At 45.4% G+C, this 15,646-nt stretch overlaps 1 protein-coding gene across 1 annotated transcript in view; it reads left to right on the forward strand.

Annotated features, from left to right (window-relative positions):
• Window positions 1–15,646, forward strand: part of LOC138968037 (uncharacterized) — a 31,438-nt gene that overhangs the window by 7,419 nt on the left and 8,373 nt on the right. The window contains exons 3-8 of the mRNA XM_070340599.1: window positions 1,556–1,729; window positions 2,289–2,468; window positions 6,045–7,711; window positions 8,447–11,841; window positions 13,396–14,009; window positions 14,439–14,509. Of these exons, the coding sequence (XP_070196700.1) occupies window positions 1,556–1,729; window positions 2,289–2,468; window positions 6,045–7,711; window positions 8,447–11,841; window positions 13,396–14,009; window positions 14,439–14,509 (6,101 nt within the window). The remainder of the gene's footprint in view (window positions 1–1,555; window positions 1,730–2,288; window positions 2,469–6,044; window positions 7,712–8,446; window positions 11,842–13,395; window positions 14,010–14,438; window positions 14,510–15,646) is intronic.

A 15,646-nucleotide genomic window follows, 5' to 3' on the forward strand; every position in this document is an offset into this window, starting at 1 on the left:
AACTGCATAAGTGATCACACACATTTTGAGCAAACCTGTACCTTCATTCATGCTGCACTGGAGGAATACCTGGCTGAAACAATTTTGTTTAAACATTTGATTTCCAAAACTTGCGTAATCCTTGGAAAACTTGTACACAAGACAAACTTGAAAAACTTCTTCATTCACAAGACAAGATATACAGTAAAAACTCTATTTTTAAGTTTTGAGAATCCGTCCCTTGTAGTACCTGTTTTATTTCCTGATTTGTAGCGGTCTTAAACTAAGTGGGGTACCTTTGCGCAGTCTTGTTATAGGCAAACCACCCCCACCCCATTTTAGACTGCTAAAAACAAGATCTTAAATAGAGCCAAGTGTTAATAATGGAGGTAAATTTACACAGGCTATATGAACAGAAAATGAGAAAAAGTAACTAAAATGAGGTTAGGCCTTCCTAATTATTTGTTAAAAAAATGGACAATCATTGTGATCTACCATGCACCAGTGAGACCTTGGTTCACACCTTTTAGTTGGGATGACATATCTGTTGAGAGCCTGCTTGCTTTCATCTGAAAGGGGGTGATTGAAGCTTGCTTCACATGCTCTTGTCTAACCAAGTGGTGCTTGAGGTTATACATTATTTTATTGAAGAACTGTGTAGTGCTGTATTTCAAGTTTGGTTGTTTCTTTTATAGCAACTTGCTTTGAGGAGAGGGACTTTGTTACCCCAGTTATCTTGAAGTAGTCATTATCATCCAGTGATATACTTGAGAATCACTGCAAACACTAAACTATCCATAACAGAAGAAAAACTTGAGAATCACTGCAAACACTAAACTATCCATAGCAGAAGACAAAAACACCGCCAGAGTACATTCCATAAACTAAACGCACAAATTCCAAAAATAATATGGACCACACATAGACACCCCTTGCTGGTGATTGGCCTTTCATGTCAAACAGGAAAGCATGCCTCAATGTTTCCAAGATAATTCACAAAACTGACAGAGCTATTTCCCATTGGGGTCTACTGCCTTTCTTGTTTTAATATTCTTGATCTCGGAACTATATCAATCTATCTGTTTTCAATCTGGCGTAAACTTACATAAGGAAGTGTCTTCTTGGTTGCCCATAAACAACCCTAATGGGGTCTGGTCAGGTTGTCGCCGACCACAAGAAGAAGGTGAAGAAATCCTGAGATGATTTTATAATGCGACACCTGCAGCTACCAACAGCTGTGGTAACCAAATCAATATCCTCTTCCCCAAACTGTGTGTGTTCCTCTGCAGGTGTTGCCTCTGAGTTCTAAAGCTGTTGTAGAAAATGAAAGAGCATTCAACTGATAATTGGCATGAATATTCAGAGAACAAAATCAAAGAAAGCAGTGATCCCAATTGATAAATGAAAGTAAATTTGTGATGGAAGCTTGGTATTGTGCTTCCACAAGCAACTGAAAGATTCCTAGGGGCTTTTGGATCCAGATTTGGATTTCACAAGAGAACTTTTTTTAAGTAAAAAATTTAAGCTGGCATGTATCCCCAAGTTGTGCATTCACTTTCTATCCTTACTTGGACAGGTTGACGAGAAGACACGTACTTCAATGTACAAGCTTCGCCAGACATGGAGCAAGGTTATTCCCAACAACAAACTCTTTGCCCTGGACGTAAGAGTGAAGAGAATCGACCCAGCCTGGCCTGTGACTGCTAAACCGCCAGACCAAGGGAGCATCCATGTCAACCCAAAATTCTTAGTAAGCCAGGTAACTGCCCAGATGGGGGTATGTGTATTTCTGTTGGTGGTCTGAATGTGGAGAAATATAATGATGTAAATCTTTCTGGAGGGTGTTCCCCCTACTTCTGATGTGGTGAAACAAAGTTGTGGCTGTGTGTATTTCTGTTGGTCAGTCTGAATGCAGAACAGTATCCTGTATATCTTCGGTTTTGACCCACACTTCTGATGTGGCTAAAGAAAGTTGTGGCTGTGTGGTTTTCTGTTGGTCAGTCTGAATGCAGAACAGTATCCTGTATATCTTCGGTTTTGACCCACACTTCTGATGTGGCTAAAGAAAGTTGTGGCTGTGTGTTTTTCTGTTGGTCAGTCTGAATGCAGAACAGTATATTGTATATCTTCGGTTTTGACCCACACTTCTGATGTGGCTAAAGAAAGTTGTGGCTGTGTGTTTTTCTGTTGGTCAAGTGTTAAGGGAACATCTGTGTACCTACATGAATGTGGTGCTGGTGTATTTGTAGAAGTATGTGTAATCAGGGGTGACCATAGTTTGAAGTTTTTAGTTTTTATTGCAGGCTAAGCAAGCCCCGCCCTCGACGAGTTCAGGTGAGAACAGCCCAGCCTGGTCCAGCTCCCCGCAGGCAGAGGGTGCAGATGACAAGCGGCGAGAACTGCAGCAGAAGGAGGACGAACTGAAACGCCTCAAACTGGAACTGGAGCTGGCCGAGACCAAGGCAAAGCTGGAGCAAGAGAAACGGAAGGTAGGGACAGCCACAGTGTGCTTGTGAAAGACTCCTTGAAAGGGTACTAAGCATGATTTGCAGGGAGTAGAGTTTACTGTTTAGGTGAAATAGAGTAAATGTTGGTTTGAATAGAAACTGCTTTAAGTCTGAATTTTTTATAAGCTGTCTTGAAATTGCAAACTGAGGAAAGTACTTAATACAATCCCTTTTGTATATACCAGAAGCAACAAGGTTTACATATGGTCAAGGCCATGGAGGTGACACCAATGAGTGTGACATGCAAGAACAAATTTCAATGTTATTACAAGCTGACAATTTCCTGACAATTTACTAGGTATGGTCATGCTAAACTTCCACGAAAAATGTTTTCCACACTTGAGCCATCGTTTAGATGTATTTACAAAAATAATATCACTGTTCAAACATAACATGACGCCATCACAATTTCAGATTCAGACAATTTAATGATCCAAGAACAAACAAAAAGGAATGTTGGTGGTGTTTCTTTATTGCTAGACCACACATCCATCAATACAAACAAGATAAGCAGGTAAGAATCTCTATTTGGGTCAAATACCTGAGCTTGAAATTGCTTAAACATAGCATGACACCAAAACACTAAGTCAAAATGCAGCATGGAGTTCAAAGACAAAATACCATCAATACTAAGTCCAAAACAGAAAACAGAGATAATGTTTGTGTGTCTCCAAAATATCGAAATGAAAATACTAATTATAATCATCAAATTAAATCAATAATAGAGCCATCCTTCACTGGATGCTGCGTAATACCTGAAAATGCCAAAAATTAAATCAAGAACATGCCCAAATCAATCATTTTGGCATTAAATAATAATAAAACATTGTTACATACATTATTTCCTTTGGCAAAAAAAAAAAAAAGTGGATGTGTTACCTTGTCTTTAAATGAGAGGGAAAAAAGAAAAAGTAGCCATGCTGGAACATAATATGACGCCGTGACAAAAGATAAACTTACATCATCTGGAGCTATAGATGCAAATAAAATATCAAATTCAGAAGCCATTGTGTGGATAGCGTTGGTAGCTACATTGCACAGTTAACGGCATAGCCAAGTCACAACCTTAGAAAAAGTTATTCTGAAATTAAAACACTTAAACATAACTTGACGCCATGAAACATAACATGACGCCGTGACACAGTCTTTATCAGGCTAAAGTGGCAAAACCAAACATAATAAAAGAACAGGAGTACAGCTATCTACATGCAGTGATGGTAGGTAATTATTAGCCACCAAATAATCTGATGTGTAAACTTAATCTTTTATGTTTGCACAGAAAATTTGCTGTTTGAGCATAACATGACGCCATGAAACATAACATGACACTGTAACAAAAGATAAAATTACATCCTCTGGAACTATGGGTGTAAGTAAGCCATCCAATTCAGATGCCATTGTGTGCACATATAAGGCTGCTACAGAGCTAAGTTCACTGAATAGGTGAGGGGCAACCTTAGAAACAGTTTTTGTACCATGGAAAAATGCCCAAACATAACTTAAGACCATGTTCAAACCAATTAAAAGGAAAAAAATGTATAGTCTACATTTACCTGTACAAAATGCTAGATAAAAAGGAAAGCTAGATAAAAATAGACTAAGAAACTATAAAAACGGAAAAAGTCACAAAATGTTGCCCAAACATAACATGACATACCCTGACATTCATGCGTTGGTGTCATGTTATGTTGGACATGAATTCCCAACCACAAGTACAAAAAAACAAAAAAACACTAACTAGAAGAAAAAAAAACTATGCATGCTTGGTCCGGACATGCAAAAAGATTTTGATGATCTAGAATAACAAAAATAACCTATCCAAACTTAACATTACACCGAGGGGTGTCTCAGAACCGGCGTCAAGTTATGTTCAAACAGATTATGGTGAAATTGTATAATGCATTTTTCCTACAGATTATATTTTTGTTGTGCTGGGCTGCATTGAAACAGATAATATCAATATTAAATTCTACATCTATTTTTCTTTACCAAAAATAAAATAAGTAAAAAACCGAGTGCCCAAACCTAACATTACACCAGCTGTGGCAGCAGAGATCGACTGTGCATAGCGTCAAGTTATGTTTGGACATAAAACTAGCACTCGGCGATCAGACACAATAAGGGTCTACAAGTTCAGACCCAATGATGATGTTAATTCCTAGTATTCAATCTGCCACAAAAATTAGTGTATGTTTGAAGACATTTAGTTGAACGAGTTTAATCATAACGCTGATGACCTCGGACTCGGTGTAAAGTTGCGTTTGATCTCCTGCATCCCATAATATCAACCACGTATCTTGTAAATCGCAGTAAATGACTTTTAGGGGTACTTCACAAAGTGATTTCATGAAGGGATGCATCATTGATGGTTGAAAACGTCCTTAGCTCTATCAAACCAAAAACGCAACAGTGACACCACATGATCGGCATGAATGCACATGACAAAGCAAAAATTGACAAATGTAGGAACGTAGGAAAGTGTTGATGAAAGCACAACTATTCAGACAGGATCTCTAGTTTTATCAGAGAAACAGAACTCAGCACTCGAAAGCCTAATGTGGTCATTACTTCATATTCTATCTATAATTTCGCTGGATTTGCAAAAACGCAACAAATGACGCCAAAATAAAAACCTTAGTTTTCGGCCTATCCTCGGCGTCCATCGCGCGCTTTGTCTTCAAATGGCGCAGTATTCTAAATTGGAGTGGTTTTCACTTCCATGCCGGATTAATCTCCGAAAAATGGAGTGAAAAATACACATTAATTGTTCTTTTTTTCGTGTCCAAACGCAACGGTTTGTTGACACCATATCGCTTCCGCAAAATCAATGTAAATTTCTTGCTGCATCAGAGTTTAAAATGTTCGCTTGCTGATTAATCCAAGAACTAAAACATAACATCGATCGCTATCACCCAAACATGACATCATGCGTTGCGTTTGAGCACGATTGATGACGCTCTATATAAACAAGAAACGAACAAATATTTGACACGCACGTAACGTCAATGGGAATTGATAACGTTTTAAGAATTGGAAATCAATACATTGACTCTTGATTCTTTTTTTTTATGGTGAAAAATGCCGTCTGAAGTGACACACAGGAATGTCTGTCACAGTTTTTTTCCACCACAATCGTTGATTTTTCATTAGAAAAAAAAAAAAATTTTAATGACAGAAAGCAAGTTTAACTCATTTTATGTCATCACACGAAGCTTTGATTATATAAGAACAAGTGACAACAGTTTGATTTCATTAATTCTTTATCTTCAACCTTAGAATGGCAGTCAAAAATTGTCAGCTGGTGATTTCTGCACTCGAGCCACCTCCATGGCCTTGACCATATATGACAATTTTTGTATCAAAACCGCATTGCTGAAACTGACATTTCCATCATCTTAATTTTAAATAAAAATAAATATGATTCTTTGTCACTACATTTAGGGGTACAGTTCATCAAAGCTGTGCATTTTGACACCATAATGCAAGCAGTGCACATGTTAATGGCTTCCTTGTTTGTTGCATTAGGCCCACAGTAACAGTGTGCCTAATTCTGTGCAGCTAGAGCAGAAGCAACAGGACCGCGTGTCTGCGCTATATGACCGTGTGGGCAAGGAAAAAGTAGTGTCCACAGCCACGGACTTGGCCTTCCTGCCCCCTCCACACTCCAGCGCCTCCCAGCCTACAGCCAGTGTGCCTGCCAAGCCCCGGGACCCTCGCCTGGCACGAGACCCCCGCCTGGCAACCAGCGTGGCCAACAGAGACCCTCGCCGCAGAAACCAGCCGGCACCGGTTCAGTCTGCTCCCACTCCGTCCCCCATTTCTCTCCCGCTGCCCCCTGATAACCTGCAGTCGGTCATAGAGCGCACGCAGCCAAGCAGAACTCCCACACCCTCGAGCAGGATGCAGACAGCAGTCAGCAGAATGCATGCAGCAACAAGCAAGCCGGCCGTACCAGCCAGCAGGCCACCTGTGTACCAGCCTCAGCCAGCAACCACCGCCCCTGTTCAGCTGCCGGTTCCTGCTGCCAGCACTGCAGTGCCCTCGATGAGCGTACCTCCCTTGACAAACTGGCCAGGCAGTACTGCGGGCAAAGTTCCATCCTCCTTGCCCACCACCATTGTTGAGTACCAGACTGACTCTGCTGCACCTGTTGTGTCAGCCCCGATCGTTACAGCTAGGCAGGAGGTGCCCCCACTGGACAACATTCCTCTCCCAAAAGCCCCCTCCTCATCCGCTTCTGCCAAGCAGAAAACCAACGCAAAGCAAAGCAAGCAACCAAAAAAAACTGTGAAGAAAAAAGAACCCAAGCCAGTTGAGCCTCAAGAAGAGAAGATCGCTGCCCCCACCAAGTTCAAGATCAACACGGTGGAGATCACGGAGCCTCCTACACCCTCACAGAAGATCCAGATTGCAGCCAAGAAGACTATGCCCGTAATCGTAAAGAAGAAGAAGGAACCGTCTACCTCCCCCAGCCCCAAATCGAAGCGCAAATCGGAGAGTGACAGGGATGATGGTAAGGATAAGCCCAAAGACAGGAGGGTAAGTGGAGAGAAGAATGCAAACAAATCTGACAAAGAAAAAAGCAGTCGCAGCAGTTCCAGCCATGAAAAAAAGCCCAGCAGCAGCCGGACACACCGATCCCCCGTCTCCCCCGAGCGACGCGATTCCAAGGACTCTGACCGGTCGCGGTCAGGTGATGAACGGTCTCGAAGCAGCAATGAGCGGCGCCTCAGCAAAGAAAAGGACTACCACGGTAAGGACAAAGACTACCACAGCAGACGAGATGAGCGTCGCAGATCTCCCCCACGCAGAGGTACCTCCTTTAGAGGGCGCGGCCGTCGCCTTAGAGGGCGCCACTATCGCCGCTACTCGCCTACTCACTCCAGGTCGGCTACTCGCTCGCGTTCCCACTCCCCTGGCAAATTGGACAAGAAGGGGAAGGAGGATGACAAGGAGAGGAAGGAGGAGGAAACCCCAGCAGCCACCCCCTCCACTTCCCAGAGCGACACCGCGATCTCCACAGCTCGCGAGGAGAGTTCTAACACCACAGTGTCGGAAATACAGGACGTAGATGAACGGGCGCTCCTCAAGCGGCCCACCCCCAACGACGTTGATTTCAGCACTCCTCAGTCCAAGAAGCCACGTCTTTCTGCGTCTGAAGAGTCTGCTGACACTTCACTGCTCGAGACATCTGCCATGGACACAGACTCCAAAGAGGACTTGGGGTATGTCTGTCTGTCTGTGTGTTCGACGTTCCTTCAATGTCATATATTCAAGTACATGTATGTGTGTGTGTAAGGCACAATATTTTCATGTCTGTGCTGATATTTATTTGATATTTTACAGTTTGATATACTAATGAAAAGATTGATGCCACAAATACTTTAAATAAAGGTATCGGTATCTGGAAAACCCTCATAATATTTAGGATGACGTTTTTAGCACTATGCCTGCTGCGCTGTACTGCAACATGGCTTTTAAAAATGTAAGAATTTTATTTTTATTTTTTTAACAATAAAATGTATGATTTCAAGGCAGACCAGATATTTGAAGTGTCAGGCCTAACCATGAGAAAGATTTTTGTTGAGCACCCTGAACACTAACAGGTGTAAATGTTTGCTTCGGCAACAGAATTGCACACTGAGGATTCTACCTCCAATTTGCACTAAAATTGGTCAAAGAAATTATATATTTTAAAACTTCTAGAATTGTTCGTGGAATTTAACAAATAGATTACAAACTAGCATTCATGCAGACCCGAATTACAAACATTAAAACAAAAACATGTTACTCTTGAAGGGCTAGGCTATTATACCCTTCCGTACCACTGCCCCTATTACTTGATGAGAGATTAGTGTTTGTGACATGGGGAATAAAATTGCAAATCAGGAAAGTACTGAAACAAGGAGAAACTAAATCTACATTAATGAAATTTCTTAAACTGACTTTTCCTCTTGCAGCAACATTTTCAGTGGAGAGGATGTTGACTATCGCCAGCAGAAGGTGCCCATGAGCCCAGGGTCTCTGAGAGTCCACCAGAGTCCTGCTCAGCAAGGCTGGTCCAAGTTCAAAGACAGCCACCCAGACGATTTTGCCCTGGAGAGAGAGCGTCGGAAATCCGTGGACGAAGTTCGCCGTGCCTCTGTTGTTGCAGATGAAGTGCGCCGAGCCTCCCTGGCAGCTGCAGGTGTGAGCGGGCCGCGACATGAGAACTTTGACAGGGGGCTGCAGGACGTGGACTTCCGCAAGAAGGGACCAGTGAGGCCCGGCCTGCTACCCCCACCCCAGGAGGCCGGAGAGGATGAGAAGGACATCCCCCAGGCGCTGGCCCTGGAGAACCAGGCGGATATCATCATAAAGGCAGAGCAGGAGGTGAAGGCCGGCCGCATGTCCCACGACGAGCACCAAAACCTGCTGCGACAGTTGGGCCAGGTCTACGACCTCCAGCGTCGCACTCGACGGGGGCCTGACTCTGAAGAGGACTTCAGACATGCTCGGGGAGATCCTCACTATAGGCACAGACCCTCGGGCCATCCGGGCGATGTTGACCTTAGGAGGGCGGGACCTGAGCGCAGATACCCTGGGAGTGACGACGACAGAGACTTACGGCGGGAAGGCGACATTGACTTTCGCAGGCACGGCAGAGGGGAAGAGGGTGGCCACTTTGCCAGCCCACGGGCTGATTTTGATATTTGTGGCAGTCCCAGGGCAGACTTTGACGCCAGAGGCAGCCCCAGGAGAGACTTAGACGTTCATCACGGGCCTCGACAAGACTTTGAGGGGCGGGAAGGCCCCAGACCTGGACCCAGGCGAGGCTACCCCAGGAGTGAGGGGCCCAGGGACTTTGACAGCCGTGATGGTCGACCTCTCTTTGACGCTCCTGGAGGTGGCCCCCCAAAACGCCCGCTCTTGGGCCTGGCCCCTGGTGTGCCACTGGATGCAGATGTCCCTGGTTCCACTGACAGAAGGCCTCCTGAAGATTATGACGAACGAGATCACCACTGGAAGGGTGGCAAGGACATGGACTATGATGAAAGGGGCCCACCCAGAGACTTTGATTCCAGAGGCCCTCCCAGAGACTTTGACCGCAGAGGTCCACCACGAGGTTTTGGTCATAGGGGTCCACCTAGAGACTTGGACCGCAATCGAGGGCCGAGGGACTTTGATGACAGAGGACCTCACCCAGACTTTGATGACAGAGGACCTCACCCAGACTTTGATGACAGAGGCCCACCAGAGGAATATGACCCACGAGGTCCGCCAAGGGGACCACCTCGGGGCCACCCCAGAGGACCACCCAGAGGTCCCCCTAGAAGCAGGGATGAGGCAGGCCCAACGGAAGACTACGATCAGTCTGAGGACTATGATGCCAGGGGTCCGCCAAGAGACTTTGAAGGTCCGCCGAAAGACTTTGATGAGCGAGGACCGCCCCGGGGACCCAGAGGACCTCCAAGAAACTTTGACGGCCCCCGGTCACCCAGGGACTTTGAGGGACCCAGAGTACCTCCTAAGCCCCCAGTCGCAGAGGGTCGACCTTACAATGGCCCAGCACCTCCTCGTGCTCCCAGACCCAGGATGGATGGACCCAGACCCAGAATAGAGGGACCTCGTCCAGGTGGCCCAGGGCCCAGAATGGCGGGACCACGACCCTTCGGGCCCCGTGGACCTACGCCAAACGTAGCAAGGCCAGTGAAGGTTGAGGAGCCCAAGATTATCCCGGGCAGCCCCATGGACGACCCCCGTTGGTCCTGCATGCGAGGTCTGTTGGAGAAGGAGGTGATGGAGGAGGTGGTCATCGATGGCAAGCCCTACGAGGTCAAGATGGGATTGCAGCGTAACATCAGGGCTTACGGCAGAGTATGTGAGGTGTATCCTGACCCTAACGAGCGTGGAATACGTCTGGACGGCAAGATTGTATACAAGTTTGGCGAACCCAAGAAGGATGTTGACCTGGGTCACCGCATGGTGGAGCTGTTCTACCATGGCCCTCCCCTTACCCTCTGGATTGACGGACAGCAGCACCGTGTGCGTCTCGATGCCCCGCCCTTCACCATGACCTTCGACGGCACACTTTTTGGATTCCAGATCGATGGACGGGACAAAATGATTCTGGTGGACCGACTGGAAAAAGGCGTCTTAGGGGGACCACCCCGTCCTCTAATGCTCAATGACATCAAGCATGAAATCGCCTTTGAGGCTCCTGCTCGAAACATTCTCATCGACCAGCAGTCGTGTGAGCTGAAGCTGGACCGCAAGATTCCTCTCATCATCTACAACGGCAAGCCCCACGGCATCCGCTTTGAAGGAGGACCCCGCAAAATGATCATTGATGATACGGCGTATCTTGTGCCTCTGGACAGTGCAGTGAAAGCCAGGATAGGAAATAGGCCTCATTTCTTGGCCTTTGGTGGCCCAGCGCATGAAATCATCATCGACGGCAAGTGGTTCGAAGTGAAGTTCAACAACGTGCCAAAGAACATCGCCATAGGCAACCGCATTCATTCCATTCGCCTGGAACCGCCAATTCCCAGGGTCAAAATCCTGTCTGAAATTACGCAGGGAATGGATGAGTCCGACCTTCCGAGCTTGCTGGGTCAAGCTCAGCCGGGACAGGTACCTCGTATGCCTCAGCCTCCCCTGCCTCCTCCTGTACTGACCCCGGGCGCCAAGCCCTCCGTCACCAGTCCTGCCGCTGATGGGAAAGCAGCGCCCAACACAGAGCTGCCAGTTGTCAAGACAGAGCCTGTCGCCGCTTCAGACGTCAAGTCGGCAGAAGCAGAAATGGAGACGAAGCCGGCAGTGAAAGCAATGGTAGAAGTGAAAACTGAACCAGCCGGCCCTCAGCCTCCAACAGCTATGGCCCAGCAACCTCGGCCAGGCATACCACAACAGAACCAGCCAGAAATGCCACAGCAGAACATGCTTCAAAAGAATCAAGCAAACATGCCACAGCCAGGCATGCCACAGCCAGGCATGCCACAGCCAAACCAGCAAGGCATGCCACGGCCAGGCATGCCACGACCAGGCATGCCACAACCAGGCATGCCACAGCCGAACATGCCACAGCAAAATCAACCAGGCATGCCACAACCAGGCATGCCACAGCCGAACATGCCACAGCAAAATCAACCAGGCATGCCAAACATGCATGGCATGCCCCCAGGCATGATGCAGGCAGGGATGAGGATGGGCGGGCCGATGGTGCGTGGGCCTATGATGATGGGTCCTGGCCCCCAGGGAGGTTTGAACCCCATAATGCTGGCTAACATGATGCAGATGAACATGATGTTCCCTGGGTCCATAAACAACCCTCTCGTCATGCAGGGCCTGCAGCGCATGATGGGACCCGGCCCAAGTGAGTTGCTTTTTACATTTAGTCAAGTTTTGACTAAATGTTTTAACATAGAGGGGGAATCGAGATGAGGGTCGTGGTGTATGTGTGTGTCTGTCTGTCTGTGCGTGTGTGTGTGTAGAGCGATTCAGAGTAAACTACTGGACCGATCTGCATGACATTTTTCATGAGAATTCCTGGGTATGATATCCCCAGACGTTATTTTCATTTTTTCGATAAATGTATTTTACAGACCTGGGAACCCATACGATTTCGCCGTATTTTGTACGCATGATTGTCTAGAATACGATCTGTACGTTCAGTGGGAAAAAAATACGACGAGAAAAATTCCAAGACTTCTTTTCTTCAAAAGCGCATCCCAAAGCCAATCCATTATTTTGACACGTAATTACATTTTTTTGTCAGAAAACATTGAAAGAAGCATTTGTTTTAAATGTATTTGTAAACTTAATTAACGGTGCGACGGACGTGTGTGAAGTATGTTTGAATCATGGAGTATGCTCACTTTTCTGGAAATACACCAAGTTTGTTTGAGAATACTCAGTGCAAAACAGGGGTTCCCAGGTCTGATTTTATGACGTCATATCCGGCTTTTTGTAAAAGTTGAGGCGGCACTGTCACACCCTCAATTTTCAATCAAATTGATTGAAATTTTTGTAAAGCAATCTTTGACGAAGGCCGGACTTCGGTATTGCATTTCAGCATGGAGGCTTACCATTAAAAATCTGAAAATTGTAATTAAAATTTTTTTTTTATAAAACGATCCAAAATTACTTTTATTTTATTTTTCATCATGTTCTGATAAATATGTTATATTCAGATTAAAAACAAGCTCTGAAAATTAAAAATATAAAAATTATGATTAAAATTAAATTTCCGAAATCGTTTTAAAAACTATTTCATCTTATTCCTTGTCGGTTCCTGATTCCAAAAACATATAGATATGATATGTTTGGATTAAAAACACGCTCAGAAAGTTAAAACGAAGAGAGGTACAGTAAAGCGTGCTATGAAGCACAGCGCAACCGCTACCGCGCCAAACAGGCTCGTCACTTTCACAGCCTTTTGCACTAGCGGCGGACTACGTTCAGTTTCATTCTGTGAGTTCCACAGCTTGACTAAATGTAGTAATTTCGCCTTACGCGACTTGTTTTATCTTTGTTTTTGTGGGCCTTGTTGTGTTGTGGGTTGGTTGTACACTTTAGCAGAGGGAAAAAGTTTCAGGATTTGTTGCTATTCTCAACCCCCTGTCCTCTTGCTCCCTTCCCCAAATCCTTTCAATGTAATCACATTTAACAAATGTTCTTGTTGGAAGAATAAATGTGTCCCTCCTTGAAGTTTATGATATTTACATGTCTTTGAAAATATTTTACACTGCATGCCATTGATCATTGATGTGTCCAACTGCTGTCATAAAAAATTGGATGAAGATTCACACTTACAGTACGAATCTCTCCTTTTCTCTATGTCTCACAAAAATTACTCATGTTAAAACTTTGCCATAACACAAGAATGGGTGAATATTCACAGTGTACATGTTAGGTGTGTATGTTGCAGTGCCTCAAGGCCCGGGCCCTCAGCAAGGCTTCCCAGGCATGCCCTCACAACACTTTGTGGGAACGCCTGCCATGCAGCGTCCAGTGATGCCTGGCATGCCTATGTCTACCAACAGTATGCCAATGTCTGCCAACAATATGCCCATGTCTGCCAACAACATGCCCATGTCTGTCAACAGTATGCCCATGTCTGCCAATAGCATGACCATGTCTGCCAACAACATGCCCATCTCTGCCAACAGCATGCCCATCATGCAGGCCACTGCATCCCCGCCTGTCGCCGCCCCTGCCCCCACGCCCACCCGAACCCCTAGTGCTACAGCCCCTGCCCCCACCCCTAGTGCTACAGCCCCCGCCCCTAGTGCTACAGCCCCCGCCCCCACCCCTAGTGCTACAGCCCCCGCCCCCACCCCTGCTGCGCCAGCTGAAGCTGCCAGTGTCACTGACCTGCTGCAAAAGTTGCTGGCGGCAGGAATTATCGGGAACGCGACCAAGAAGGAGGAGACGCCACCGGCGCCTGCTCCAAGCGCACCCAGCGTGGAAGTCAAGCCAGAACCTCAAGTCGTTGCAGCGCCTGAAGAAGTGACGCCTGTTGTCCCTCCTCCCAAACCCAAGGTATCTTTTTATGCTACTTTTTGTTTGTCTTAATCATTTTGCACAGAAATCTTAGTCATAACAACTTTAAAATGATAAGAAAAGAAAAACAGGTGTCCAACATAAAACAGAGTAATTTATTGCTAAGTCAATAAGTGATTCTTGGGTGTTTTTTTCCAGGGCTCCTAAAACTAAAGCCAAGTGCCGGAATGAAAAGAAAATGAAGAAACAAAAATCAGGGAGTAATTAGTGGTTGTGTTAAATACTAAAATGTGGTAATTGTTTGATCAGCTATGAAAGTCTTCCTTAGAATGAGTCTGCTCTTGGCAAATTTTGCTGTGTGTTCCACAAACTCAAATTTTATCAACACCAGAATAAAAAGAAAGTGGCTCAATGTACCATCTGCACAGGCGCTGTTTATGCATTTGGGTTCTGTTTGGCATTTTGCAGGTCCAGAAGAGAGAAATTGCTCTTGAGCGTCCACCAGACCTGTCTGATTTCCAGCCAACCAAACTCAGAAGGTAAGTGACTTTGACCTTTTCTCTCATACTACCTTCACACCCTTCCCATCATGTCCTTTGAACAGTTCATTGTTGATCAAGTTTATTCTGCCGCTTGGAGCGAATGCAAATCGACCACCTGGCTGTTCTCTGTGCAGAGTGGGAATGTTTTGCTGAATTAATTTTATAACTGTGACTTATACCAACCTGCAGAATTCATTCAGCTACAATTCCCACTCTGCACAGGCATCATGCAGGCTGTAGATGGTTGGTATGTGTCAAGCAGGGAGAAAAAGGCAATGGGACATTTGTCCCACTCAACCCAATTCCGATGGGACATAGTCGAAGGCAAGAAGTGCCAAAGAGGCCTGTACGCGTTTTGACCAAAGATGCAAAAGGGTGCAATATGGTGCCATCTCGGCGCTATATCGTGTTATCTCTGTATGTGTGTGTGTGTGTTTGTGTTTAATCCGATGTAAATTGTACATTTGGTGGCGCAGTGGTACGTAATCTCAATGCACCCTCTGAAGGGAATTGTGATGGGACATTTTCAGATTTAATGCGCCAGTGGCGCAGGGCGCACTAGTAAATGAAACCCTGTGTCAAGAGTAAGTGGAAGCAAGATGCTCTTATCCCAGGAAAGATACATGATAGACTTCATAGTCGGGAAGGAAGGCGTCTTTAAAGTTTACTGTGAGTTTGAACAAGTAGGGTGACAGGACATTGGTGAAACTAGTCAGTCAGGATTGAAGAAAGGGAAGGAAAATGTAAAAAGAAGTAAGGTATTCATTCCTTTTTACATTTAGTCAAGTTTTGACTAAATGTTTTAACATAGAGGGGGAATCGAGACGAGGGTCGTGGTGTATGTGTGTGTGTGTCTGTCTGTCTGTCTGTCTGTGCGTGTGTGTGTGTAGAGCGATTCAGACTAAACTACTGGACCGATCTTTATGAAATTTGACATGAGAGTTCCTGGGAATGATATCCCCGGACGTTTTTTTTCTTTTTTTCGATAAATACCTTTGATGACGTCATATCCGGCTTTTTGTACAAGTTGAGGCGGCACTGTCACACCCTCATTTTTCAATCAAATTGATTGAAATTTTGGCAAAGCAATCTTCGACGAAGGCCGGACTTTGGTATTGCATTTCAGCTTGGTGG

This window comes from Littorina saxatilis, linkage group LG6, assembly GCF_037325665.1.
Source record: "Littorina saxatilis isolate snail1 linkage group LG6, US_GU_Lsax_2.0, whole genome shotgun sequence".
NCBI classification, from domain to species: domain Eukaryota; kingdom Metazoa; phylum Mollusca; class Gastropoda; order Littorinimorpha; family Littorinidae; genus Littorina; species Littorina saxatilis.